Source organism: Polyodon spathula, chromosome 1, assembly GCF_017654505.1.
Source record: "Polyodon spathula isolate WHYD16114869_AA chromosome 1, ASM1765450v1, whole genome shotgun sequence".
NCBI lineage: Eukaryota > Metazoa > Chordata > Actinopteri > Acipenseriformes > Polyodontidae > Polyodon > Polyodon spathula.
This window is the reverse complement of record NC_054534.1, coordinates 6,817,853-6,845,767: the sequence shown is the minus strand read 5'-3', so window position 1 is coordinate 6,845,767 and position 27,915 is coordinate 6,817,853. Positions and strand designations below refer to the sequence as shown.

General features: G+C 36.8%; 1 protein-coding gene across 13 annotated transcripts in view; it reads left to right on the top strand.

Annotated features, from left to right (window-relative positions):
* Positions 1 to 27,915, top strand: part of LOC121313120 (multiple C2 and transmembrane domain-containing protein 1-like) — a 151,023-nt gene that overhangs the window by 94,752 nt on the left and 28,356 nt on the right. For 12 of the 13 annotated variants that reach the window (XM_041245318.1, XM_041245336.1, XM_041245327.1 and 9 more), the window contains 6 exons: positions 2,386 to 2,488; positions 3,515 to 3,617; positions 3,960 to 4,061; positions 5,132 to 5,206; positions 7,025 to 7,144; positions 22,514 to 22,633. In XM_041245318.1, coding sequence (XP_041101252.1) covers positions 2,386 to 2,488; positions 3,515 to 3,617; positions 3,960 to 4,061; positions 5,132 to 5,206; positions 7,025 to 7,144; positions 22,514 to 22,633 — 623 coding nt within the window. Of the gene's footprint in view, positions 1 to 2,385; positions 2,489 to 3,514; positions 3,618 to 3,959; positions 4,062 to 5,131; positions 5,207 to 7,024; positions 7,145 to 14,723; positions 15,631 to 22,513; positions 22,634 to 27,915 lie in introns of those variants that run through there. The other variant, XM_041245362.1, reaches the window with a different exon arrangement.

The window sequence follows — 27,915 nt, the reverse complement described above, 5'->3', positions numbered from 1 at the left end:
ATTGGCTAAGAAAGAGGAAGTAATTGGAGAGATTTTTCCCTTTCGCGATCCAGAGTGGTTTTGCCACAGATTTAAACCCCATAAAACTAAACGGGAGCGCCTGATCGCTAAGAATGAGAGCTGGCAATGGAGGGAGTGGGGGCGGTTGGTGAAGAGTCTGGGGGGAAGGTCGCGGAGCCAGCGCAGGGGTCTGGCTCAGCTGCCTCTGCTCGGGACCGACCTGACCCCAAGTTGGAAGCCATGGGAGCTGATTTCTTAGCTCGCTCCCGTGACTTCCGACTCGAGCAAGGGCGTGACGATGTGCTGGGCAGGCTCTTTGACCAAGCAGCGGTGGTTAATGGTCGGGTGGTCGAGCCCAGACGCGCCGCCACGTACCCCCACTTTGAAATTGATCGAGACCTACTGTACCGTGTTGATAAATTACCCCAGACTGGTGAAGTGCGTCATCAGTTGTTCATTCCTCAGCCCTTTAAGGAGGATTTGTTGCAGCTGGCTCACGCTATTCCCCTGTCTGGTCATTTGGGAAGGGATAAAACTAAAGCAAGGCTTGTGTCACAGTTCTTCTGGCTGGGGCTGGATGGCGATGTGAAGCGGTTTTGTGAGCGTTGTGGGGAATGTCAGAAGGCCAGCCCTAGAGCTGTTCCACGAGCCCTACTGGTGCCTTTGCCCCTAGTGGAAGCTCCGTTTGAGCGTATTGGGATGGACATAGTTGGGCCACTAGAAAGGAGTGCGGCAGGATACACCCACCTACTTGTCATTCTGGATTATGCTACGCGTTATCCAGAGGCAATTCCCCTCCGATCTATGTCCGCTAAGTCTGTTGCCAACGAGCTTGTGAAGGTTTTCTCCCGGGTGGGGATTCCCAAGGAGATACTAACCGATCAAGGCACCAATTTTATGTCCCGGCTAATCTGCGGAACATGTAAGCTTTTGGGAATTAAGACCATTAGGACCTCAGTGTTTCATCCTCAGACCGACGGTTTGGTGGAACGCTTTAATAAGACCCTTAAGAACATGTGCGTTACTGGGACCAGCTGATTCCTCCCCTTCTCTTTGCGATCAGGAAGGTTACCCAGGCTTCTACTGGGTTTTCACCATTCAAGCTGTTGTATGGGCAGAGACCCCGGGGCGTGCTCGATCTGGTCAGAGAGATGTGGGAGGAGCAGCAGGACAATTCGACCAATACCGTCCGGTATGTGTTGGACCTGCGCAAACGTCTTGAGTCTGTGCGGAAATGGGCGCATGACAATTTGCAGCAGGCGCAGCACAGACAGGAGACACAATATAACCGAGGAGCCCGGTTGCGCACATTTCAGCCGGGGGATAAGGTACTTCTATTATTACCCAGTTCTGAGTCGAAACTCTTGGCTAAGTGGCAAGGACCCTTTGAGGTTACACGCCAGGTTGGGAAGGTGGACTATGAAATCTGCAAGCCGGAGCGACGGACAGAGAAACACATTTACCATATCAATCTCTTAAAGCCTTGGTTACAACCAGAGGCGTTGGTAGTGGCGCATGCAGATGACGTCACGGACCTGGGACCTGATCATTCTGTGTTGGCAAGAAAAGGATCGGTACAGATTGCTGAGAATCTGACACCAACGCAGAAATGTCAGGCTCATGGTCTGGTGGCGGAGTTTCCTGACGTGTTCTCTTCAGTCCCGGGGCAGACTCGAGTAGCCCCTCATCACATTGATATTGAGCCGGGGGCGCTAGTTCGCCAGTGGCCGTACCGTATACCTGAGCGTAAAAGACAGGTAATAAAAGCGGAAATTGACGAAATGCTGAGACTGGGAGTAATAGAAGAGTCCCAAAGTGACTGGAACAGTCCGGTCGTGTTAGTCGATAAGCCAGACGGGTCAACTCGATTTTGCATTGATTTCAGACGAATTAATGAGAAATCGAAATTTAATGCTTATCCAATGCCCCGAGTAGATGAGTTGCTATATAACCTATATTTACTTGAACACTGAGGTATACCTCACAGTTTTTCTTCAATTTTTAATTCCAGCTGCGTGTTTTACGGATCCACAGAGCTGCATGTGCATCCTGAATCAATCAAGTGCTGATGGCATTTAGGTTCAATAATGCTGTAGGGGTTGTAACTTCTGTGAACATGATTATCTTCTTTCTGTCTGTCTATACATATATAATGCTGGGCAGTGATGCTATAAAAAAAACAAGACTGGCTTAACCTACATCTTTTCAAGGTTGCAGAAGGTGGTCTTCATCCACCTTGGAGTGCTTTCCAGCATGTTTATCAGGACATGCTGTCCTGCTCCCCTCCGTGCGTGGTCACTGGATTAACAGACGGGTGATAAGAGTACTGGGTGATAAAGTTAATGTATCTCCTTTTATCTTTCTTTCTGTTTTTTTCCCTTGTAGGCAAAAGCGACCCATTCTGCGTAGTGGAGTTAGGCAATGACAGGCTTCAGACGCACACTGTCTATAAGAATCTTAACCCTGAGTGGAACAAGGTGTTCACTTTGTAAGTGCTGCACTAATGCAAAATCCAATTCATGCAACCCTATTTGCCTTGATACAGTTTAAAATACATAGACCGGTTCTAAAGTGGTTCTGTGGAGTTATTAACCTGCCCCCCAACGTTCCATTTCCCTCTATGTTTAAAAAACATGTTTAATTACTTCAAGCGAATTTCAGCGCTTCCAGTTAAACAAGATTGACTGACTGATTTAAGTAAGCGTCCACTGGGCATCCACAAACATATGCAATGTTTTTAAACCAAACTGGAAGAATATAAACAGATGTGTGTAATTGAGGACAAGTTAGTTTAGAATTATTCAGCTGCATACTAGTTAATGATTAATAGGTTGTAAAATATCCAAATATTTAGTTATTTACTGTGGACAATGTATCAGGTGACACTAGAAGTACAATAATACACTGGTAATAGCATTTAACAGTACAAACGAAACAAGGATGTACTGTATTTAAATATATAATTTATGCCAAGAATGAAAATTTTGAATTTACAGAATACCTATTTAGTAAATTAGTTCCAAAGAGGATCATACAATGTTTACCAGTGTTAAGAACGGATGACTTTGATGAAAACAGCATCTTAAAACATATTTGTTTATGTGTTTTACAATTAGATGATATCATCCCATCTGTAATAGAAATTAAAAACTATACTTCAGTCTAATTTTCTCTTGTATTTATTAAAACAATATCTATCTATCTATCTATCTATCTATCTATCTATCTATCTATCTATCTATCTATCTATCTCTATCTATCTATCTATCTATCTATCTATATATGCAGTAAAGTAATAACAAATAATACCACATGTAAGAAACATTTTTGCAAAAATTAGTTTATCATTTTTGGGATATTTGGACTATATGTAAAAAAAAAAGACATTGACTAACAGTCATAATAGTAATGTCTTAATATTGTATTCATGTAATAGACATGCATTATCATTGTTATATTTTTGGCTCATTAATAAACATTTCTTTTTGTGTGTCTGTGTGTATAAAATCTCCAGCAACGTCAAAGACATCCACTCTGTCCTTGAAGTGACAGTGTATGATGAAGACAGAGATCGCACTGCTGACTTCCTGGGCAAGGTTGCCATCCCGTTGTTGTTTGTAAGTTCAGTGCAACTTATTATTTTTCTCTTCCCTTTTGATAAAAAAAAAAAAACAACAAAACACTGCTTTCCGTCTGTCATTTCTCAACCAAGGTTTGTAATAATAACACAAAAGAAGAAAAAAAAAAACTTAATGTACCAAGTCTCGTCAATGTGGAATCCCAAGATAGTTAATTCTGCTTTGACAGGCTTGCTCGTGGTAATGAACAGGTACTTGTCAGAGTTGCCACAGTTGTTTTGGGTTCTCTGTCAGTTTCAGCAGCTGGGGGTCAAAGTTCACAGAGGGAGTGTATTCAGTTGAGACTGCGAGACAGACGGCTGTCATGTCCTTTTCCCGCAGATTCAAAATGGTGAACAGAGAGCCTACGTCTTGAAAAACAAGCAGCTGACAGGGCCAACAAAGGGGGTCATCTCTCTTGAAATAGATGTGATTTTTAACGCTGTAAGTCTGAACTTTGTATTTTTCCCCTTTTTCTTTTCTTTTTCATATTGCTAAAGACTTTCTTGAAAGACTTTGTGATTTGTAGGGAAGTTTTTGTTATTCCTGCTGTTCTGCATGCCTTTTTAATATTGAGAGAGAGAGAGAGATATGCTCTTCCTAGTTCACTGCACTTGGGCTGCCTGTAGAATGTTCTTGTGTTTGGTTATTTGACTTATTTATTTGTTTATTTATTTATAAGTGCCCGTCGCACCTGGTAATAATAATAACCCTCTCCAAATCATACTTCCAGATCCGAGGGTCTGGATTAAATCAAACCTTATGGCAGATGGTGATGGTAACTAATCAATCAGATTACCAAACCTAAACAACTTTTTTTTCCTGCCTGCGAAAAATGGGGGTCCCTGCAGTTACTGAGCAACAGCATCTTTTTTAAATACAGCTTTTAATAAAGTGGTTAATTTGTTAAAATGGAGTTGTGAATCATATAGTTTCCCATTCCCCAGCGTCTGATGTGAATATAAAACAGGGAGCTACGTCTACACAAAGGTCATTCGTGAGGTTCATGCATTGGACTACTTCTGCATTTGGCCCACTGTGCTTTAATTTAAACAGTGACCAAGGATCCTTTTCACTAAACTTTAGAGACTAAAAGTAACCTCATTGTCTTAGGTTAAACATTGCTCCGAAAACTGGCAACCAACTAATACACCCTCTCAAACCCAGCTGAGAAAGGGTTCATAAACTACCAATGCGTCACACTGAGACACTGCAGATCACAGAGACACCTTAACCATCCTTATATCTCTACAGCATACTTGCCAAAAGGTTGGATTGAATCCAGGTCCCTCGTCTTACTGTTGCTGCCTCCTGGGCACATACCCAGTTGCATATGTCTTTAACACAGCAGGATTAGTTTTGAAGCCATATTTTACACTGTATCTTCTGGACATTCCAATACATGGGGGGTACACATTGGCAGTCATGGGGTGACATGTAACAGTTTAAGTTATAGAAATCACTAAGGGGTATCAGGTGTTGTGACACACGAGTATATGTATTTGTGCTTTTAGGTTAAAGCTGGCATAAGGACGTTAACACCTATAGAGCAGAAGTATATTGAGGAGGAACCCAGGGTGTCCAAACAGGTAATAATATCTAGATTTCTATATGTATATATCTCAGAAGCTACTGAAACTAAGTGACATGTCAGGGGGGAACACACTGTTAAAGATGTTATTTTTGTATTTATTTATATGGTGAATAGAAATGCCAGACTGTCACTAACATGCCCTCTTGTGAAGGTGCTCCATCCTATTGGTGCTGAATGAGATCATTGTAATCCAGTCCATTGTCACAGTACTGAATGTGGTCTTCTGACTGAAGGCTGGATTGAGGGGGAGGTCTGAACGAGAGGAGTCACACACTGCCCACTGTTTGTGCAGAGCTGACATATTGCCAGGGCGTTGTGTGATGCCTTTATGCTCTTAGACCCTGTAGCTGCTGTATTCTGTGTGTTCCAAAACAGGCCTTTTCGAAAGTCAAAAAAAGCTGTCCGACTTACGAAAATCTTAAGACCTTTTGTCTTTTTTTTTTTTTATTTTAATGCGCCTTGTAAACGATTTCACTTGAAATGAATAAATTGTCTCAATAATGAAGTGTGCTGAGTGAAGCTGTTGTGAATGTTACCAGATGCTGTGTGTGTGTGTGTGTGTGTGTGTGTGTGTGTGTGTGTGTGTATGTATATATATATATATATATGTATATGTAAGTACAGCAATGACAGTAATCATCCACTGAAACACATAAACATGAACGTGTGTGTGTACAGCTGTAGTTAAAAGAAGGATAGTGTAAACCCTTTTTGAAAATTGGGAAAAACTCTGTGTTTTTGTTTAGGTTCCTGTTCCTATGTTTTAGTTATTTGCTCAAGTTTAGCTAGCTGTTTGTTTTGGTTTATTTTTATTTTGTATTATTAAACGCTTTAATACTCCATTCCTTGTGTGCTGGGTCTGATTTTAAAGGGGCAACGAACGACTGTGAGTTACCCATTTTTATATATATATATATATATATATATATATATATATATATATATATATATATATATATATATATATATATATATATATAGTTTCTTTGGAGGTTATGCAGTACCAATGTTTCTTTTTTTTATCTTTCAATCATCACTTCAGCTACAAAAAATCTATAAGTAACACACACATATACAATGTAGGGGTTTTGGCACAAGAACATAGCTCTCTACTGCATTGCCTGGCCAGACCTTACAGGAGCACTTTAATCAAGCAGCTCCTGATCTTCTCTGGAGGTCTCCCTGCCTGGTATTGGCCAGGCCTAACATGTTGAATTATTCAAGAATAAAGCTAAATCTATGGGACCGAGCAACAAGCGCATAGACTTGGAGTTTTATTGAGGAGTTTTACGTACCTACTGTAAACAGGATTTACCTGCTCCTCGGACATTAGTCCAACCAAGCCAGCAGATGTGTTTGTATCGCACCGTTTAGTCAGTGATGCGAACCTAATATCTACCAGTAATGTAAATTCCCATTGCTATTCTAACCTAACATCCACCAGTAATGTAAAATGTAGTATGGTGCAGTGCATCATAGGATTAAATGTTTCGGGACAGGAATTTCTGTACATAATACGATCTTTTTTAAAGCCTAAAGTTACTATAGTTTAACCGTTTACAGATCAAAACATCAGACTAAATGTAAGTGTGTGTTATTTAGCTGCAGAAATGTATTCCATGTTTCCCTTGAAGGAAAGCTATGTTACAGGTTCATACCAAATGCCAGTTTCCTGGTAAACCAGCTCTTAGAGTCTGTAAAGCCATTTCCTGCTCTAATATGGGGACAGGCACCAGTGTCCAGTGCCCCAAGTTAAAAACAGATGTTACAGAGACTAACACATGTAACTTTGTGATGTTTTATCCCTGTACAGCTGCTGCTGAGGAACTTTAATCGTGTAAAACGCTGTATCATGGTGCTTATAAATGCCGGCCTCTACATTAACAGCTGTCTGGAGTGGGAATCTCCACAGAGGAGCCTAGCTGCCTTTCTGGTAAGATGAAAAGGAAACATATTCTGCAGCATCTTAATGACTTCTCCCGAGTCTTACCTGAAGACCGGTAAATTGTCCATTATAGGTTAGATTACATTTTGAGTCCGTGCTTTAAAAATATAGCAAATCTAAACTTTATGAAAAAAAAAAGCTTAGTGTCATTTTTCATTGGGTTTTGAGTTAATGCAGCTGTCACCTGTTTATCTAAAACCTGATTATCTGAAACCATGGTTTATCTAAACCAATTTCAGGTCAGCTTACAGTTTATTGAACACAACCGAGACTATCCCAAACACCTGATCATCAGAACAAAATGAGTTTGGATAATGGGTGTCTGCTGTAATTGAGATTTTAAAAAATGCACTGAAATATTACTATCGGAAGACAAATAGTTAAAAGCATTCCCAGATTTGATTTAGCCTGGTATTTTACAAACAGAATTTACAGAATTCATTGTCTTTGGTACATAGGCTCCCAATAAGTAGGGTAAAAAAGTGTTATTACCTTTCAATATCATTGCAAAATTCAATAAGGGGATGCTCAGATACTGCAGCAACACGCTTGTGAGCACTTCCACCATGATCACATGCTGTACCAACTGGTTAATCTCGATCAATGAAAGAAAAGTTTATTCTCTCTGTTCCACAATCCAAACCGCTACTGAGTGAAAAGGGGACACACACAAAAAGACAACTTTCTTGCACTTATTCGCTGTATTGTAGCACTTTTATATCCTTATGTTAATTAGAAATTAAAGACGTGATTTGGAACTCAAAAAAAATTTGTCATTCTGGTAAGTGCTGATCCTGAATGGGGATGAATTATCAACACATGGGCAAATGATCTTTTTTTCTCTCTTGTTGACATCTGTGCAGCATTTGAAAAGTCCCTTTCTCTGCCGCTGTCATCCCTCCTCTGTAATAAGCAGAAATACATAATTGGACAACTGAGCCATCATCAAAAGGACACTCTATAGCTTATAAATCAGTGAATTATGTTACAAGACCAATGTATAATCCCTAATGTGATTGTGCATAATTTGCAGCAGAACCTGTCTATTAGACTGGCTCTAGCCTTTTCAGTTGTTTTAAGTGCTACAGCATTTAGCATTAACATTTGGTATTTTACACGTTTCATTTCTCTACAGTGGCACGCTGTCCAATGGGCTGTGCGTCCCTGTGCTACATGAGAGAGGGAAACAGTACTGATCACTTAACATTTCAATTCCGTTTTTAATATGTCGCAAAAGTTAATGAAAATGCCAGACAAAAATGCCAAGAGTCCCAAAAAATACATTTAATTAAATGTAATTAATTTAATAAATATACATTTAAAGAGCAAGTTGCTTCAAATGACATTTAAACATTTTTTTTATTGCCCTCTTAGCTTTTTTATGATGTTTGCAGTCACTCTGAGTAGATCTTGTTGTAGAATGTTCCAGTTCATTCAAATTCCGAGGACTTCTCTTGTGTACAGCCTTTTTCAACATACCAAAGATTCTCAATCAGATTTACTGTAGATCAGGACTTTGATGAGGCCATTCCAGAACCTTGACTTTATTCTTCTTTAACCATTCTGAAGTAGATTTTGATGTGTGCTTTGGATAGTTGTTGTGTTGGAATGTCCAGTTGTGCTTTAAACCAATTTTTATAGTGGAGGGTTTCAGATGATTGGCCAATATATTTTGGCATGCTATGGAATCCATTATACCACGTATAGGAACTAAATGTCCTGTGTCATTAGAGGAAAAACAGCCCCATAGAAGTATATTGCTACCTCCATGCTTGACAGTAGGTATGGTGTTCTTTTCTTTGTACGCCTCACCAGACTTTCTCCAAATGTAACGACTATCAGCGTGACCAAATAGCTTGATTTGTGTTTCATCACTCCACAAAACCTTTGACCAGAACTCATATCCATCATTCAGATACCATTTTGCTAACTTTAAGCGATTGTCCTTGTGACGTTTTCCTAAGAGTGGCTTTTTCCTTGGCCTGCGACCATTGAGACCTATGGCTGAAATGGAAACCCCAGTCCCACTTGCACCAATTCACTTTGAATATCTTTGGCAGTCAATCTCGGATTGTTATTACCCTTCCTAACAATTTTTCTACTTGTTCTTGGTGAAAGAACTTTCTTCCAAACTGAGGGAGCATTGTGACAGACTATGAGTTTTGTACTTCTTGATAATAGAAACAATAGTTGAAATTGGGATACTCAAATGCTTGGAAATCTTGTTGTATCCTTCTCCAGCTTTATGGCAATAAATCACTTTCTGCCTTCACATAACTCTTTACTTTTTCCCATATTGACTTATTGGTAATAACAGTAATCATTCTATGCCTAACCCTTTTATACTCAAAGAATGTTCACCAGCATTTTCTAGACTTTTCTAGAATCAGGATCTGCATTATCATACTGAAATTCTAGCACTTTGAAACAATTCTTTGTCTTTGAGAAATTTCTGGAAATTATACATTTCCATTGGGGTATGTAAACTTTTTACGACTACATATATATATATATATATATATATATATATATATATATATATATATATATATATATATATATATATATATATATATATATATATATATAGGGCGAGAAGCCCTGTACATGTATTTGTTTATTTATTTATGTTTTGAACAGCCCCCGCCCCTGTATTATTTTGTATTTATGTATTATAAATTATATGTTTTGTTTTTGTATTGATGTTGCAGCGTGGATGTGAAGCCCATCCATATTAATAATTTTTTTTAAAAGCCACGCAGAGGGTGGTCATCTCCCAAGTGCAGAGAGCTGCAGGCTTTTATGCAGGTGACCATTAGCAACGAATTAATCACCTAATTAATTTGGGAGATGGCCACATTCTGCACTGGTGTTTTTCAATTATTAATGTGGATGGGCTTCCCATCCACGCTTTAGCATAAATACAAAAACAAAACACACGGCTATGCTGTCAAAACAATAACATTTTTACACATAACAATAAAAAAAATCATAATACATAAATACAAAATAACACAATATATATCTTTGAAGGACTGGATAATAATGTCCATTTGATTTCCGACCTTGGTGCCACTTCTGTAATTTCTCCATTGAGATGACAAAAACAAATTACAGTTGTAACCCAAACTGTCTGAATATTTCAAGTGCCTCTGTACTGTATATATTTGGAACATTTGGCAAACAATGTATATTTCCAAATGGGTTGAGTTTTACAAATGCACTTTGTAAATTTTAAAGACTATCCATTGCGTATAACAAGTGGGAAATTCCTGTGAGAAGTGTTCATATATATACTATATATAAGACCATTGCTGCTATATCCATTCCACTGTGCTTGTTGTCAAATAATGCCATGTAGTTTCAATTATATTCCTACCATCATTATCTTTCCAAAGGATGAGTTTTGGCCATTAGAGAGCCCGAGATAACATCTATATAAATAATTAACTCTCTTCAGCTTGCACTGCCAATTCAAAAAGAGTAACTGTGGCCGTTCCTCTGATAACAGCGATATAAAGAAGCGGACTGAAGTTACCTACCACAGCAAGAAAAACACCAGGGTCAAATACTCTCTTTACCTTTATACCTGAACACCTGCAAATTGAGACCTGCTCCCATTCAGTGCACAAAGAACAGGCCCATTGTGGCAGGAAGTGGTGTTTGTTTCTGAGCAACATTCTGCCAGCTTGAGATGTGAATGAAAGACAAGGCTGTTATTACTCCCGCCAGCGTAGGCCTCACTGTTTTTTTTTCTTTTTTTTTTTTTTAGAAAACAAATTTGTTGTAACTTTACCTGTAATTTAGTCATGAATGGGTACAAATAGACTTCACATTGTGTAGAGCAGGAAGAGAGAAAAAAAGGGGTTTGTTTATAGCCCACGGAAGGGATACGAGGCCTTTATGTTTCCAAAGTAAGCCTCTTATCAGTGGTATACGTTAGGCAAGAGAGAGATACTTGGGGTGCAACTGCAGCACAAATCATCTGCTTTATGCTTCAATAAATAGAACCTTTGTGTGTGCATTTTAAGTCTGTCACACACTGAAACGACAGGCTTCTTGACTGTATCAATAAAATTCAAGAATGATCTGAAGGCTGTTTTTTTCACTCCCCAAAGTCTGGGAGATGACCCTGCAGTGTTGACCTTCCCAACATATGTCCTCTTGAAGCCCATCTACAAGAACCATGACCTTGCCTACCTTTCAACTTTAAACAGGAACACGGGCCAGCTTGGTTTGGTTTTTTTGTGAAGTGTTCAATTCCAATTCCAGACCTTACCTTTCCTCGTACAGCGGGGAGAATCTGCTGTAATAACTGTCTGGAGGCAACTGTCCTTTTTTTCCCCTGTCGTAAGACAAAACAGCAAATGTTCTACACATAGGTGTAATAATAATAATAATAATAATAATAATAATAATAATAATAATAATAATAATAATAACCAGCTGTACATAATAAGGCTATAATATCACAGAAGGGGTTCTGGTGACATAATAAACACACAAGAGCAAAGCTGAAAGTTTTCATTAAACTATTGTAAATGTGCACTTTACATAACAGATACAAGTTCACCATCAGGGTTGGTGTGTCCCAAGTACAAAATCAGATCGAGACGCTGTTTATTCCTATCAAAATATAGAATGGCAGGAACTTCAAACGCATTTCCCTCACTTTGATAACAGTTATTATTTTTAAAATATGTGCACAACTTGCTTACATTTAAATGCATTTTGCTTAAACTTACAGTAAATGGCTTTCAATAAAAAACAAGTTTCAACAATACTCAGAATATAGAAGGAGCTGATAAGTGACATACATTAGGCATTACCTTCTGCAGCAGCAGTGGCAGGCTCTCCATTACTCCTATCTGCTCGCTGCCATGTGGCCTCGCCCTGTTCTCATACTAACACATTACATGCCTCTGCACTGAGGCAATATTTGCAGCTATAGCCAAAAGTTTTGCATCATCCTATAAAATAAACTAATTATGCTTTGTAAATGAAACCTGCTGAATAATGTTACCGTTAACATATTGAATTACACACCGCTTTGTTGTTTTCCATATACTTAACGAAAAACTGACTTTGAAATCTAATATGAAATACTGCACAAGTATTATGGCTTCTGCTAGACCTCTGCAAAATCATTTTGTAGTTTATTTGATTACATGATGTTATACAAGATCTAAATTATGTTCATATCATTTTTATTTTTTTTTAATCCTAAAATTTTTGGTGAAATGCAAAACTTTTGGCCATATCTTTACATTGTGCCTGTAATTCTCTAAGTGGCCAGAAGGTAGCGCTGTTGTATCATGGAATGTTAGTAAGACAGCCCAGTGGTGTGGCATTTGAAATTTAAGAGAGTGCACACACTCTCATTTTACATAGGCTCTTCTGTAAAAGCGTCTGGTTTAGAAGGTGCAGTATACAATTTAATCTGCATGACAGTCCATTTAATACACAGCAGTTTAATCAGAGTTTCACATAACATTTTTAAAACAGTGTAAAGTTCTCTAAGAGCAGTGTGCTGTACCACATGCAAACAATAATGAGTTGACAAAAAATATATCTGTTATTAATATTTAACTGAGAATTTTTCTTAATCTTCACTTACTTCACAATTTAGACCTGTACATGAATTGAGTTTTTAAACAGGTTTTTGTTTTTTCCAATGATTTTAAAATGTTTTCTGCGCGTTTTAATCATTTCCAAACCTGATGTGCAGTATTATATTAAGCATTTAGTGAGAAGAACGAGGCAGCTATCTTTATTTAATTTAGATACTTTTCTTGAATCATTTCTATTAGTCAGGAACATATATATATATATATATATATATATATATATATATATATATATATATATATATATATATATATAAAATCAGTTTTTGGATTAGTCATGTAGCACAGCTTAATACATGGATATTATAAATGAACAACTGTAATTCTGTTTTTCTCTTTAAAATAATCTGATTTATTACATTATTTTATCATGTATGGCTTGTGCATACTATAAATATTGATCAGAGCAGACATAAATGTTGGGCAATTCAAATATTTGTCAGTGAGATTTAGTTTGAATGCTAAAATTATTGTTTGCTATAAGGGACATTTTTAGTATCCAGTATGTGGAATAAGCAAAACTCAGTGTTACCTAGGAGTAGCAAAAATAAATGCCGACTGTCTCTCATTAATGAGAATAGTAAGGGAATGGCACAGCTGTTTAACATTTTTAATGCAAACAAAAAATACAAAGCATTTGTAAGTCCAGATTTTTTTTTTTGTATTTGTTTTGTACAATTAAAAGATAGATAGATATGTGATATACCATTTTATTTGACTTTAGGCTCTCATTTTGGAATATGATTAAGTCAAGTTGATTGTAGAAATTAATCCATAAAGCTATAGACCCGCACAAGACCCTAGAGGATAACACAGAATGGACACAATAAAGGGCAGGCTGCATATCTTAACTGCAGAAATAGGCTGTTGACACTCACATACTGATACATTGCAGAAAATGTTCTTTATTCTGTGGAAGCTAATTGTTTATTAATTCTCATATTCTGTAGTGTAAATTAATACTTGAATATATAAAGAAATATACTTACCAGATATCCCTCACTGTCCCAATACACACCTGTCCATATATTTTTTAATTTAAATTCTCTCTCTCTCTCTCTGTCTATCTATCTATCTATCTATCTATCTATCTATCTATCTATCTATCTATCTATATATATATATATATATATATATATATATATATATATATATATATATATATATATATATATATATATATCATAATATATAATATAATTATTTTATAAAACTTTTCAATATTATACACAAGTAATTTGATATTTTTAACACATTTTAACAATGTTATGTCCACATCTGTGGACTCAGAGCCCGAAGGGGATATACATGCATGTATTTGGTAGTTTCCTTATTTAAAAATTCCTTTCTTTAAAATAAATAAAAAAATTGCCATACTGTATGATTTTGGAATATAATAGTCTCATTATTAGAAAAAATAAATAAATAAAAAAATCTAGTTAAACAACTGTATTGCCTAAAGGTAATTGTATTCATTGAGCATGTTTTTGTTATATAAAAATGCATTTTATTCGCATTTGCTATTTGATTGTTACAAGTGATTCCTGTTTAAAGATGTAGGAGTTATAAAGAAGCAGATGGTCTGGAAAGAGATGCAGTTTAAGGATTTCATGGTACAGTTTTCAAAAAATTGTAAATGCTCAGCTTAAGTTTAAAGATAATTTAATTGTTATAAAAGTCAATAATAATAATACAAAATAGTAATACAATTAATACATCAAATTTTTAACTGATACCAGGGACATTTGCCATGATTTTCAATGGATGAACACATTCAGTAACTGGGAGTAATAAAACCAGTCCGGACAGTGTGACTGTTGATATTCCTGAGTTATTGAGTCACTCAAGCCCACTATTGTTCAGTTCAGTATTGTAACAACATGGCTGAGCCTTAACAATTACCATGCATGTTTAAGAAGGCTTTTCTTTCTTTCTTTCAGGGCCATATCTTCATATCTTTCTCCTGCCCTCCCTCGTCCTGCTCTTGCTTTCTCCTCTGGGTTTATTATGAAGTCACTTTATTTTGCTGTGATGTATATGATATGGTCCCTTGGACCCAGAGAATAGCCAGAGCTGTTAGAGCTGCAGTGCCTTACAAACTTATTTCAGGCTTTGGTGCCTGTGAATGGGAGCAGAGTTCACTGCTGGTGGGCCACGGTCTCTCGTTTCATTCGCTGTCAATCTGCCGTAGCCTCGAGCTCTATGTAAAATAACCAAATCTAAAGGAATTAATCTGCTGACAGTTTAAAATGTACAAGCATAAAAGCAGTCACACAGCATTATTAACAAGTACGGTCTGACTTGCTGGAGAATGAAATGAGGAGGCTATGTTAGATAGACTTTTGAAATTTGAAGAACTTATTGTTTTGTTCTGGATTTCTCGGGGTTGGTGGCTAAAGACTGACCTTTGTAAAATTTAGGTGCTTTTGAGGAGTTTGTGGGTAAAAATAAATAAATAAAATAATAATACTATTCTGCTGTTATAAAAAGTCTTTTATCTTGTCATTTGGCGAGGGAAAATGAATCCAATAAAGTTAATCATTAGATATGTGATTTAGAGTCTTGAAAGTGGTTGTTTCTTACTAGTTTTAGAAATGGAATGAGTTGTTTTTTATATCACAAACAAACTGTGCTAATCACAGAAAACTGTACTGCTCACGTAAAAAAAAATAAAAAAAAATAAATACTGAACAAAATAATAAGCGCTGCAGAGCGTGTGAGATAACTCCAGCCCATTATTCTATTGTCTTGTAATTTGGATATTTGTCTGCATGTAATTGCATTGATTTACTTTATGTGGTAAAATTGTCACATTTAATAAACTAGTCTGGATTTACCCTTTCTGAATTGTTATAATATAAACTCTTCTACATTCCTTATGTACTGTATGTGTTTACAGTAGAATATTGTTTTTGGGTGCACAAATATAATGTTATAAAGTGCAATGTGCATTACATATCTGTGTGATACGGGAAGTAGTGCAGTATAGACAGATAGGAGACGGTTGCTAATTTATCTATCTGTGCGTTTTGTAAATCATTATCATTTATTTAAGGCTATTACAGAAAGCACAAAAAGTGGCAATATTGAAAATCTCAGCCCAGGCTCTTGCAGCATAGCATTGTGCACTGCCATTCCTGGCAGGAGTTCTGCACTGGACATGCCTATTAAAAATAAATATTGTGCTCAGAGCGATATGCAAATACACTGTCTAGCTCATAGATAATGTATTATGGATGTCTTTGTTGTGAATACTAATATGTATATATTATATATATATAGATATATATATATATATATATATATATATATATATATACCCTATATACTATATGATCCTAGGATTTGATATCTCTACTTCTATTAAATTTCATAGAGATGAAAAATAAAATAAAGACAAAAAAGTCCGTTGTCGAGGGTAAGTCTTTCACAAGAAAATGGAGGAGTGAATGATGATTTACACCTAGCGATTGAGATAGATAATAACTTTTTTTATATAAATGTATATATATATGCTATATATATATATATCTATATATATTATATATATATATATATATATATATATATATATATATATATATATATATATATATTTATAATATTTATAAAAGTAATTTGCAACTTAATTACTGTAGCCTACATTTTGCTATACTAAGTTGAAATCTAGAGCACAGTCATACAACATTGACAATGCTTAATTTCAATTAGTAATGCAGTCGTCTTAAAGCTTGGAAAAGCTGTCATTAAAATGCTAGGATCCTTTGTGAATATCTGTAAAGACAGCATTGAGGTAGGGCTTAATGTATCTTGCATTTTACCAGGACTGCATCTATCTTCTGTTTATTTTGTTTTGTAGGTGACAACTACCCCTGATGTTATAACTACACACAGAACACAGTCATGCCTCACTGTTAAATATTTCAGTCAACCCAGTGTATCTCATATATATGCCTAATACATGGAATTAGTCTCAAATGCTGAGTTTCTGTCCTAATTTGACTCATTTGTTTACTTAGTCTTGGCTCTCCTGCAAAGTTTGCAAAAAAACAAAACAAAACAAACAAAAAAATCAATTCTAAAAGAAAAAAAAGACAAAGAAACTGAGGAATAAATTCTAAAAATGTGAGAGGGCTGTTCCTTACTTGTTATATTTATTATTTATAAGAACTCTTATTTGTGAAAATGTGGCAGAGTACATTTGTGTACGAGTGTATTCATAGTGCTTTTATTCATGCAAAAATATATGAACATATCAGACATTTCTTAATCAAAAGTTACTTGTAGGATTAGATTTTATATTTGTACATTTTAAAATGATTGCAATTACATAACATTATTATTTTTTGTTAAGTAGTGTTTTATAGGCATAATTAAAAAATCTAAAAAATGTGTCACTACATACAAATCTGAAGTAAATAGTACCACCTTATAGGGGAGTGGATTCCAGTTCATCTCAGACCATAAACCCTCAATCATAAATTCTGAGGAAAAACCTTAGTCCTCCATTCAAAACAACAAAATACAAACTGAAACCATGACAACTTACACCTTAAAGCTTTTCAGAGGGGCGGCTAGCATTGCTTCAAGTCACTTGAGTTAGAGCTTTTCAAAGGGCGAGTAGCATTGCTTCAAGTCACTTGAATTAGAGCTTTTCAGAGGGGAGGCTAGCATTGCTTCAAGTCACTTGAATTAGAGCTTTTCAGAGGGCGAGTAGCATTGCTTAAAGTCATTTGAATTCAGCCACCATGAAGCAATGCTGAACCAAGGTTGGAGAGTTTGCTGGGGAAGGGCAGTGGTATAAATAGCTTTAGAAGGCTGAAGTGTAATGTTGCCCAAACAGCAAGCTAGTGAAAGGTGATCCGGGTTCTGCAAAGTGTCATGTACTGAGAGCACAAAGCCACACCTGTTTCACTATAAGCTAGAATGGCACAGTAAAGACTGATTGCAAACAGAGTGGGGCTTAGATTGCAACTATTGAAGGATGAAAAAATGGCTATAAAAACAATGGGAACCCTGCCAGGACACACCTGTCTTTTTTAAAATTATTATTATTATTATTTTTTTTTTATGAAGCTGTTTTTGTTTGCCTACAAGCACACTGAATAAGATTTATTAGACAGGGACACAGAGAAAGGGCAAGGACGTTGCTCAACATTGCTTAATCTGCTCGCATTAGTTTCTTTCCACCTTGGAAACCCAAGGCTGATCAAAAAGTATGTTCTCAAGGAAAAACCTGACCTTCCTGCTGGGCCTTAAGCCTTGAAAGTGTTCATAAAGTGATGTCTGTTTTAATAACGTATGTGTTTAATTCCTGTATGTCAAATAATATTTATGCAGCTGTTATCTGGAGTCATACTTTTTAAAGAAGTTTTATTTTAGAAGTAGGACCTGCAGTATGTGACCTCTTGTGTGGAACGCCATACTGTTGCAAGGAGCAGGAGCGTGGCTATTGGGCTCAAAGAGAGACGTGTTAACAAGCTGGAGTCTCTATGTAAGGAATGTAAACTAACTGGACTGAAAAGATGTTCTGATATAGTGTGAAGAAAACTTTACCCAAGAAGAAAGCTGTAAAGCTATATCATGAAACATTTACTGCAACAACAGCTTTGGAAATTACATTAAAACAAATGTTTTTAGCATGTGTACCTTCACTTCAAAGTATCCTTTTTCACATACAAAGAAAACACACAAAAAACGGGGTTTGGTTTAATGGGTAATAAGTTCCAAGTGCAAGCTACAGCATGCAATAGCAGCATTTTTAAATAGGTACCGTCTTTGCTTCAAATTTCGTAGTTCATGCCAGAAATGTGATTTGTAAGCAAATACAGACCATTGCACAACATATTTTTTGGCCACACTTGGCCTCCTGTCAGATAAGGATGGCTCTTTTCTGCATCTTTAATGCTGCTCACACTGATAAAAGAATCACATATAGTAGCAGTCATTCCGTACAATGGTCTAATAAAGCAGCACAGCTTTAATAACACAAGTCTTAATCCATGATAGACAAACTAATGGGAATTGTATTACATCTCCTGCCTCATTTGCTATCCCTTTATATGATTTAACAAGCATAACTGACTTCTTTCATATCAATTACTCCACTTACTGTACACGGTGGTGTCTAGTGTTGATATTGATGCCACTGTTTGGAAGGTGATTCAGAGCCCTGAACACACAATTGAAGGCTGGTTTATCGACCCTGCTTTCCTGGTTCAGAGACCATCGCGCCAGACGCTGAGCCAAAAAAGCCAGGCTCCATTGACAGAGCAGACAGTGTCTTCACATTGCTGCACTTCGCCTGCTATCGGGAAAGTTCATTACACTAGCAACATGGTTGTCAGGTTTTCTGTGAAACATCATTATTTTTACATATGTAAATCGTCAGTACATTTTACATATAATACCCATTTCAAAACCTACTACAACCGTAGTATAGGATATTGACAACATTAATAAAACTTCTGCTTTATAGCAAGGCCCTGTTGTACAATATTTCAGTACTGATGTTACATAGAACCCAACAAAAAGGTGTGTATATGCGGCAGAATTTTTAAGCATCCTTCAAAAACAGCAATATTAAAAGAAGACACTGGAGTTTGAGCAGCAGTTGCAATAATTATTAATAAGCTCTCCCATTTTACACATAGATACTTGTTCAGCATTTTTTAAAATGACTACAGACATCACAATATTATTTAAATAAGATAACATTGTTGCAGACATTAGTCTAAACATTTGTCTTTACCATTTTTTTATGTTTACTAAGTTTTTTACATTTATTTAAGACACCTGGTTTTCCTTTGTGGGTTATTTAACTATCTCCTATGGACTTTAAGTTTGAGCCCAGTAAGTTATTTCTATAGAGATGTCAGACAATGGGCCTCTGTTAACCTATCACACCACTCGCTTGATCGTACCTTATCCTCAGTGTTTACACCACGCTGTTGTTTAACAGGATTCTGTGGGATTAAAAAAGAGAGGGGGGGAAAAGGCATAGGGGTTATTTTTCAACCAGACCCCCCCCCCCCTTCAACACAATGAAATAATGAGGAATATTTCAAATGAGTCTGCGAAAGACAGAAGGATTTTGTCCTACATACAGTATGTTAAGTTATTAAAAGGCCTGATTATCCGTGTTTATCAGCTTATTATTATCAACTTTGAAGTCACCTTAGTAATATGCAAGTGCCAGCATCCTCGGGGAGTGTTCAGGACGGCTCCTGACAGCACTGTGATGTGTGTCTCAGAGGAGAGCCACTCAAGAGAGTGGTGACATTGCATCTGTATCAATGCAGCAAATACGAGAAGGCAATTCAATTCAAACAGTTACTGATATCCAGCGATTTTTCACTTTCAAGGTTTATCTGCGGAAGGGGCGGGTTTATTTAAAAAAACAAATCTATTTATAAAATATGGGCAGCGTCACGATTGCCAAAGTGGACAAAAGCCATGCCACAGATAGTTAATCAGTCATTGTACAGTACAAGTGTTACTCCTTCAGAAAAATCATGTTGAACAATTTGTTTGCTCCAGTGCAAAAAAATTGCCAGCTGTAAGTTAGAGAAAGATAAAAAAACAGCTTCGACACAAGTCAGAACTAAATGAATGTCCTGAGTTGTTTTTTCAAAGTGTGTTACATTAACAGGTCTATTCTGTTTTGATAATGATAATGTGGTACAAATTGTGTACTAAAAAAAAAATACAACGTTTGAGCAAAACACCATAACAAACCATACAGTTTTTTACAACAATTTATCATTAGCACTTTTTTTTCGCAAAGGGAACTTGGCTCAAACTCATTATGTTTCCTCCATAGCTGTGATTGCAAACATAGTCCAAGGGACTGGAAAGGTAGCATTTGAAGCTGCATATACCCTTTAGGAGTACAAGATAATATTGAAGTTAAGCATTTATTCCATTTATATATACTGTAAGTTTACTTGCTTGCATATTATTTTACCACCTGTTACTTGACAAGATCAAAATAAAGTGTGTGTGTGTATATATATATATATATATATATATATATATATATATATATATATATATATATATATATATATATATATATATATATAAACGCTCAAACACACACACACACTGTATACTGGTCTCCTGACCCATTTTTTTTTGTGAAATAGCTGTCATTGGAATTCACATGATAATACAAATGCACACAGTAATACAGCATTGTTTGTTGTAACCTTTTTAGTGCTGTATTTTGTAGCCTCGATGAACAGGACAAAGCCGTCTGCAGACCCCCTGTGTAGAGTTTACACATGCTATCAGGTTGCACTGAAGTGTATACAGTGCTGTTGACCCTATTGTGGAGTGCTGAACAGCCAGTTCTAGGCAGGCGTCACGCCTTGCAAAACTAGATCCGAAGCTTCTCAGGGAGCCATTTACTAATTCCAAGGTGTAATGTACTCAGACTGTCCACGAACACCATGTGAGCATTCACCTTTATCATAATAGTAAAGGCAAAACACAACCAGAAACCAGAAAATAATACAACAGCAGTGCAGTAGCATTGGCAACGTTTACTCAACAAGGTCAATAACGTGCTTTTCACTCATTCGTCCAATCATTCTCTATATAGATTCAAAATCTATATTGGAGAATCTGGAACCGGGTACCTTCCGTAAAAAATACCCGGATACCCGGGTCATTCTAGGGTAATGTTTAAAAAAAATAAAACATCACATATGTTAATGTGCATGATACATATTTAAATACTGTATAGTACATAATACATTTAGTCTCCTCCAATTTGTAGACTTGTATAGCCTTTTTAAGTACTGAAAACATCAAAATAATAATAATAATCCAAAGGTTTACGCATTAAACGTAAACGTTATGGAGCTGATTATAAACACATGTTAGTGTTATACTTTAGACACACCAAAGACACAAGTAAACATTAGGGGCAGTCTGGAAATCCATTCCAGTAGGAGACTGCACAGCAAGTCGATATGAATCTTTAAAACAGAAGCGTGTGTATCATTAGCATGATTAGATCTCTGAGAATGTGCCTATGTATCTAGATTGCCGTGAGCTTCAGTGTTGTGTTTTATTGCACACCACTGGTCCAGTCTTTGGTTTTCCTACGATAGCCAGATTTCTTGCAGGGAAACAAAAGAAACCTAACCTCAAGTTTTGCCTTTGTATTTCTGTGTATTGAAAAGTACCTGCGGCCCTCAGAGACTTTAAGACTTAATCCTCACAATATTCCCATCAGGTCATGGTGGAGCATAGCAGGCTTTCAGACATGGTAAAGTTGACCCGTTTATTCTGACTTGCGATTGTAATTAATTCCCTAAAACTGAAGCTGCAGCAGCTGCTGGTACAGACCTTGTGCCATAACCCAACGATAACCCCAGGCATCGTTAAAAAAAAAAAAAAAAAATGAAAGGAAAAAACTGCATGGGGCATATTCTGTCTTTTTTTCCCCTTTAATAATTGATTTGCAATGTTTGGAGCATTAATTCTGTGAACAGGTTTCAAATCTTAACTCTGCATGTCTGCTTCTCGCTTATTAGCCCCTACTGACAGACAACCAGTTTAGAGATTCAGTATGAACACAACACACTAACGAGCCTCAGGTATCCCGGTTTTATTGGCTACTCTGTTTTTAATAACCCATTTCCATGATTTCCAGTCATTCCTATGTGAACACACTCAACCTCTCTCACAAGTTTACTTCTCTTTAATTTCTCTTGACCAGCTCTTCCTCCTGGTGGTTTGGAATTTTGAGATGTACATGATTCCCCTGGTGCTTCTACTACCCCTGGCGTGGAACTACATTCTCATAATATCGGGGAAGGATACCAGACAAGGTGATATGGTAAGTAACTAATTACATTTCCATCATTACACAGGCACATATTAGAGGGTATGGAATGGGTATGGAACCATTGATGTCTTTTAAAACCTGACTTAACCAGCTACTCGGAACTGGGCAAGCACCGATAGGCAGATTGGCCTGCTCTTGTTCCTAAAATGTATTTTGTTCTTACTGTAGCTCTGAATCTCTATACAGTGTGTGTGTGTGTGTGTGTGTGTGTGTGTGTGTGTGTGTGTGTGTGTGTGTGTGTGTGTGTGTGTGTGTGTATATATATATATATATATATATATATATATAGACACACACACACACCGAATTTCTTTTCTCTTTGTGACCTCATGGAAAGTTTTTGCGAAGAGCAAAAAAATAAAAAATATAGAAGGATACTGAGTTAGCGTGTGTGAATGCTGGTTTCTGTAAACAAATATTACACATTTATTCTATTCAATATTCCATAGTGAGGACTAGCCTTATAATTCATCTTAACTAGCTTAATGCATGATCTTAATATGTTGTAATTATCCCAGCATGGGGCTTGCACCATGATGACTCAGCTTGTTGCAAACAACACTTAAACTTGTTAAGGGTTGACTATCACAGTCATCTTAACTAACATGTTCTTTGTTTAGATTCCCTTTGCATTGTTTTCTGTTTCATCCATCACATCCCGATGTTTAACGCACCCCTCTGGCCTTAGCTTTCAGAGTATAGTACATCTGGTACACCAGTGTGTAACCATTAACCTGCCCCCCCCGCAACACTTTAGTGAATGGAACAAATACAACAGGAGAAAATACCAGAGAAACAATCAATAAATGCAATCTTAGAGCCACTGTGGGTAGAGCACACTTCAAAGAAAAGTTTGAGGACTCTGTATTAGATGGAATGCTCTTTAGATGTTGTTAGTTTAAGTCTGTTTACCTTATGGATCAAATAAAAGAGAGGGAGAGAGGAGAACATGAATATTATCTAACAAGAATCCTCTAATGGGTTGTCACCGGATCGCCAAAGGAAGTTGTGGGCATTTGGGGTTAAAATATGAATTACTAATGGAAGATTGGAAGACATTAGATTCAATGAACACAGCTACAGTATTGGATTTCCCACCTCCTCTCTGCACCTCATAGAGCTCTTTGTTACATTATTATCTCTAATGCAGCGCTACACCACACTGCTTTCAGCTACATTCAGATTATCAGCAGAACTTCAGCGTCAACTTGTTCTCAAGCTTAAAATTCTTGCCACTCAGGCACATTGTCAAAAAAGGATAAGAAGAAAAGGAAGTTGTGTAACATCTCTGTCTTCATTTCCACTGCTAGAGAAACAACCAGAGGGCCATGTAGCAGGGAAGGAGCCGAGGTTTTGAGCCGTCTCTGAATGACAAAAATAAAACGCCTTTTTGAAGAGAAAAAACAGGAAAACCAACTAAAACACTGTCAACAAGATGTAGGACCACAGTGGGTATCCAGTACTTTCTCAGTTTAAAGTCCATATTCTCAAAGCATTATGTTTCTAATTACAAATCATGTATGAGAAATCAACCAATCACATTAAGGGCAGATGTATAGGTGCATTGTGTGCATAGAACATCCTGTATGACAGAATTCTAAATAAAAAAGTAAATACCACGTTTATTAGTAGTTCCTGAATACAGTGTTCGTTTTGAGGATTTAAGTTAATACACTGAGAGTACAGCGTCTCTTGCACTGTAATAACAGAACTCATTTTGGACAGTTTGAGCAATCAGAACCACTCAGTTTTGCTTTCGGGGGCCTTTCTGCAAGAGACGACATCTGTTGTAATAATTGGAGACACCCTACACACCACATATCAACTAATACCCGTACCTGCTGTTGTATCTTCATTTGAAATGAAAATGCAGACTTTACCATTTGCGATCATAATGCAGTTCTTTTGTCTCTGCCATGAAATAAAATCTTCACTCCTAGCAATAGCATAGCATGAAGAATGCATTGATTTGCTAATTCTTTTCCGTAAGGGGAAAGGCAATGCATGGGTATTTGGTCCTAATTAAGTAGACAAATCTGTAAGAATAATGCTGATTTCTTATGAACACACAGAGGTAGTGAAGTGGTGAAGATTTGTACCAGATTAAACTGGGGAAAAAAAAGATCATCACGGCTGCATGAATTTAAATAGTGAATTATCCTGATGAATCCATACAATTTGGTAATAAATGTGATGTGAGGACTCTTTAACATGAAATGTGGTATACATAACTGTAAGGGTGCCACAATGATAATCAAAAATGTGTTTAGCACTAATTTAGGAAAGCTACCAACAAATGACTGGAGTAAACCAACACTTCAGAGTTCTGCTGAGTATATGGGTAGTCTTGGCGTTGATATTAGCCTCAGTGAAACACTGTAGGAAAAAGTTACAGTAAATATTACATGATTTATTGTGACATACTTAATAATAATTGGCAGTATTGTATATTTAGTTAGGTTTGAACTAGCATATGATTCCCTGTTAAATCCTATTGAATTCTCATGTCGTAAACTCATGATGCATTCCATAACCGAAACCCTAACCCTAACCCTAACCCTAATATCAGTTCGTCATGAGTACTCGTATTTTAAAATGGGGTTCAAAACATGTACATACTGGATGTTTGGCAATCATTTGTTTTCCACTTAATATACCACACATACAGAACAACAGGTGTTAACTTCACCAGAATACAGAGATATATATATATATATATATATATATATATATATATATATATATATATATATATATATATATATATATATATATATATATAAATTAGTACATGCCTAACTGAAAGTTGCCAATAAGCGAAAAGTGTATTTATATGAAAGTACGATATATATTGTTGTTGTACAAATATGGTGCTGAAGTACATGTGTTTTAAATGTAAGTGTTAAAAATTGAACATGAGAAATACGAAATACTCAAACATAGACCCGTTTACTTCACACGTGTGTAAAACCAAAAAAAGAGAGTAGGATTAAATAGTGCTACACAATGATATACTACAACTGTCCTTACAATGAGTAAAGGAAACATAAAAAATATGTGTTGTACTTACAGTCAATGCTAAAGAACACACTTTTAAAACAAGTAATTGTCCAACGTTGTCTGCTTTTTACAATGTACCATCTCCCAATGTAAATCCATCTCAATTTTGCGTGCAGCTTAGTAGCCAGTTTCAAAGCCACGATTCTGCATCAATCCACCAGAAATATGCAGTTATGTAGTCAGTGTGTTATAAAAGCTGCATGAAGTATGAGCATAAATCATGCAAGTGCGCTCTGTAGCACTGGCAACTAGTAATAAAGTTGTCAATAAGCAGCGTGCAGTGGCTAATATCAGAATTCCATTAATCTTAAAGTCTATGGGACGGGTTGGTTCCTGGGAAAATGTTGTTAATAACCGAAAGTTGTCTTTATCAGGGTTGCTAATAACTGCATTTACTGTATATATACACATAGTGCAGTACTTGAAAACCAAACTATGCTAATAAGGTAATCTCCGAACAAGTTATATTCTCACAAGGTTTTTGGAGAAACTTTAAGATTAATATTAATCAGAAGTGCCTGCACCTTAATTAGAAGATTCATCTAAAGCACTTCTATTGCTTTTACCCCGAAACAACCTCATGACTTAAACGGTAAACAGCACTGGTCCAGCTGTGTGTTAGACTGCAGTATGTGCATAATCCTGTAGATGGAGACATTGTTTGCTAAAACAATACTGTCTCATAATTGAGACACTCAAGTCTATTTTTGTTTTGTGACACAGCTTAGGAGATATTCTTCAGAATCTTAAAACCATGGTGTTGCATTTTACATACTGTATAAAGAAACTTTTTGCTCAATACGTGTCTGTATAAAATGTTATATTATAGCACCATTTTGTGCATAGCACCAACAAAGCACCCCGTGCAAACTAGGTTATGAAAAGGACTAGATTTTAACATCAGGACTGTTTAATATACTGTAGCGCTCCCACGCGGTACACAGCATTGGAAAAGGTGCCATTAAATCTGCTGTCGTTTCACTGCTCTGGATTCTGACAATTGTAACCACAACAGTTCAGGCTGCCCAAGGTCCTCACCTTGTGAAGCAGCGAGACATCGCTTTACTGTTACAATAAACCAATACAAAAATCTGCTTGTGATTAAACCGGATGAATTGATGAGGCAACTTGTTTTTAGAACTCTTCAGAAAGGGGAGTTTTCTTCTAGTGAATGAATGAAGGGGGGGGGGGGGGTGTTTTTAAAGGGTCTGTGGCAGCACAGTGGGTGACAGTGGGTGACTCAGAAAGCCGTAATGGATGGGGTTTTATCTCTCTCTCTCAGCCATCATGCCACCCTGAGGTGTTTTCACCTGACCTGAAATAACTTGGTTGGACTTCACAGGGGCAACTCAGAGCAGACAGGCAGTAATTTCAGATTCCATTAATATGCAGGCGCTGCAAATCCACTGACACACAAACACATGCTGCGGTTACCGGACGCGCAGCGAGAACGAACCAAATAAGCTCCAGACCGTTTACAGAGAGCACAACTCCAAACCGCATTCCTTCGGAATCCCCCCGGGGGGGGTGGAAATGTTCATTTGGGTTGTAAGAGATCCAAATATTAGCATCTGCACACATTAGGACAGCGGAGAAACATAAATGACATGATGAAAACTCTTTCATTCAAAACCCTTTTCTCTGTTTATTTTTGTAAACATTTCCTTTGTAAAGGCACATATGGTGGGAAGTGGTTTACATTGCTCCATGAGAATTACATTTCCTTACATTCCACACTGAGGCTTTGTCGAGTAATAAGGAGCTGGCAGGGACTCTGCTGATCCGCCTGCCTTGAAAACGCTGCTGTTAATTATTAAAACAACAATTAAACCGTTCTGTTGCATAAAAAGGTCATTACCCGGAAAGTGGTTGTTTGATAGTCTCAAAATCGCCTGTGCCAAAGCACCCCTCCTAAACCACAAAGAAACATCATAGTTTTTTAATGAAATGAGTCTATCTGCATACAATAGAAAGGAATGATCACTGAGCTGCTTTATTTCACAGGCATGTTGTGGTACTGGGGCTGCACTATAGACGACATACAGTCAGTTTCACTTGCGGTGTTCAGGTCCATTGACATTTCAATGCTTTGTCTGCTGCTGTCCTATAAGGGGTGATGTAAATACTTTGTAAGACAGTATTTCTGTTTAGTATTTTCCACTCTTCTAACTGGACTTTGAACACTTCTTTCAAATGCTCTGCCCCAACTTTAC